The following is a 2,507-nucleotide window of genomic DNA, read 5'->3' as shown; positions in this document are numbered from 1 at the left end:
GGCAAATATTTGTTGCCAAGTCCTAGCCTCCCTAGTCAGATGTGCAAACAGCATGCCCTTTGGCTTTGTGTTGCTTGAATCCATTACCCAAGTAGCATCTGGTGTAGCAATCACGCGCCTAAGTGCCTCATAGTCGAAAGTCATGGAGAGGAGAGCTACCTCTGCCTGCTGGTAGGCACAAGTCTCAGGAGTACCAACTCTGCAGAGCAGTGCATCCCTCAAGGCATCCTCAGTGATCATGATCTCTCTACCCCTCAAGAATACTGAATCCAAGCCCGGTCGGAAGAAATTGCAGTAAAATTCCATGACCCACGAGATGTTAATCCGTCCCAAGTCCCTATCGACGAAATCCAAGCCCAGCTCAGTAATACGGACGTTTATGGCACGCCTCACATCATTGGGAAGATTCAGCTTCTTCTCAATATTCAGATTCTTCTTTGCATAACGGGAAAGGCGTAGCTCGCAGTAGAGATTCGGAAATTTGGTTGGATCAGTGGACGGGAGTAACTGATTTTCTTTCTCCTCCTCATTCAGCGGGTTCCGAGCATAGTTAGCAGACGGTGGGGGTGTAGGGGTCTTGGAGCGCTTCCTTTTTTTGGAAGCAGAGGCTATGGCTTTTCCTCTATCCGACATCCTGAAAAATATGATAGAATATATAAAACATTTAGCATGTAACAAAGAAGGCATGTTCTGGATACAAATATCAAAGAGCAATCATGATGTTGCACTGAATATGCAAAAGTGAACAAGTAAACCAAAAAAAATGCAAGCTTCATTAAAGTCAACAACTCATATTCAAAAGGCAATAATATCATCATATAGTTGAAGGAATTTGTTAAAGATGGTTAAAGGTGAGTGGAAGTGAAAAGGGTAAAGAAGTTAGTAAGTTAAAAAAGTAGGTTAGTGATATGATGATATTTATGCGTAATGAAAAGAAAAGTTGTGGTTTATGTTCACGATGATCGATGCAAGTCCGGGAAGTCAAAAGGAAGTGGAAATTTGCCCAAAATTGAAATAAAGACCAAAGTGAAATTAATTTCCTTGAAAATCGGGCAGCATTCCGGCTTAAAATTGGACGTTCCCGGATAGCAAGTTAGCACAATTAGCATGGAAAACAACATCAATTAGGCAAAGCAGTGGTTGTATGACATTCAGTCGACAAGAAAAGCATAAAAACAGTCCAAAATCAGCAAACAACATTCAGAGAAACAGACAGCAAGTAAGCACATACGGAGCACTTATCAGGCCTAGAATCCTCTATCCAGCCCTAGCTACCTAACCGCAATTATTTCTATCTAACCTAACATGAAAAGTTCTAAGCCTAACTAACTAACATGCAATAGACTAACGAACAAAAACAGATTATTAAAAGAAAAACAGAAAGGTGTAAGTTGCATAGGAACCTGGGGGCAGAAGGGAGCTAGGAATGGAAAGGGAATTCGGGAGTAGGGCCACAGAATCAGAATTCGCGCCGCCGTCAACGGTGGCGGTTATGGCAGAGGAGCGGCGGCGAGAGTTGCTGTGGCGGCCGAGATGAAATGGGTGGGTGAGAGGGAGAGAGAGGTTGAGGGCGAGTTGCCGGCTGTGATGATGGCGCGGCGGCGGAGATGGTGGCGCGGTGGAAGTTTGAGAGACTGAGGGGAGGAGGGACGGTGAGAGGGGGGAGAGGAAGAGGAGGACAGAGGAGTAAGAGAGAAGAGGAGGGAGAAGAGGGGAAGGCAGTGATGGCGGCGGCGGCGATGGTGGCGGAGCGCTCGCCGGAGGTTGGTCGGTCAGGAGAGGAGGAAGGTGAAGAATGGTGGGAGAGGAAAATGGAACGTTAGAGGGAAAGGGGGTTGGGGTGTGCAAATGCGCTGGGGCTCGCGTCTCTGGGGTAAGTGAAAACTCGAGTCCACGCGCGCGCGCACCCTGCGCGTTCGCATGGATGGAGGGAATGGAAGAACGGCGCGGAAGCGTCATACGCGCAGGCGCGTATATGAAGGAGTCGGGATGGGTGCGGACGCGCAAGGCGCGCGTCGGCGCGGATGTGCTGGGCTGGAGGCTTAAAAGAGGCCCAGAGTTGGCACAACTCTCGGGTCCTTTGGCCCTGGTTGATGCTAATACGCATCGACGCGCACGCGCACTGGGCGCGTTCGCGTGAGATGCTTGATCTTATTGGATGGGTGCGGAGGCGTGAAGTACGCCAACGCGTGAACAGCGAGGGGTGCGGATGCGTACAGCGTGCGTTCGCGCGAGTTGAGTTGAGCTGGGGGCTTAAAAGAGGCCCAGATCCAGCGCAACTCTCTGGAAATTGGCCCAGAAGTTCCAGCAGCGGGTCGACGCGTACACGGCAGATGCGCGTACGCGTGCGTGTCCCTATAGCTTTATAGGCGCACACGCGTGTGGTGCGCGTCAGCGTGGAATGAATTGGGCTCGAGGCACAAGGCTGGCCTAAGAGAGGCCCAACTTGGACATTTTGAGATGCTTATTGTCATGGTGGCTTATGTTTGTACTCATCCTTGAATCTC

At 49.7% G+C, this 2,507-nt stretch overlaps 1 protein-coding gene across 1 annotated transcript; it reads right to left on the bottom strand.

The window, feature by feature from the left end:
• On the bottom strand, nucleotides 255-1,959 carry LOC107636471 (WAS/WASL-interacting protein family member 3-like). The gene is made up of 3 exons (XM_016339976.1): nucleotides 1,379-1,959; nucleotides 447-634; nucleotides 255-337 (listed from the first exon to the last, which is right to left on the bottom strand). Exons 1-3 carry the CDS (start codon nucleotides 1,957-1,959, stop codon nucleotides 255-257), a joined length of 852 nt encoding a protein of 283 aa, XP_016195462.1.

The sequence above is a fragment of the Arachis ipaensis genome, chromosome B04 (genome assembly GCF_000816755.2).
Source record: "Arachis ipaensis cultivar K30076 chromosome B04, Araip1.1, whole genome shotgun sequence".
NCBI classification, from domain to species: domain Eukaryota; kingdom Viridiplantae; phylum Streptophyta; class Magnoliopsida; order Fabales; family Fabaceae; genus Arachis; species Arachis ipaensis.
This window is presented reverse-complemented; position numbering and strand designations above follow the sequence as displayed.

Excerpts from the sequence above, each read along its gene's own strand:
- LOC107636471 (XM_016339976.1), bottom strand. The coding sequence starts at position 1,959 with ATGACGCTTCCGCGCCGTTCTTCCATTCCCTCCATCCATGCGAACGCG. Across the intron at positions 635-1,378 it reads TATGCAACTTACACCTTTCT|GATGTCGGATAGAGGAAAAG; the intron begins GTTTTTCTTTTA and ends CATATTTTTCAG. Across the intron at positions 338-446 it reads CTGCGAGCTACGCCTTTCCC|GGACTTGGGACGGATTAACA; the intron begins GTTATGCAAAGA and ends TTTCGTCGATAG.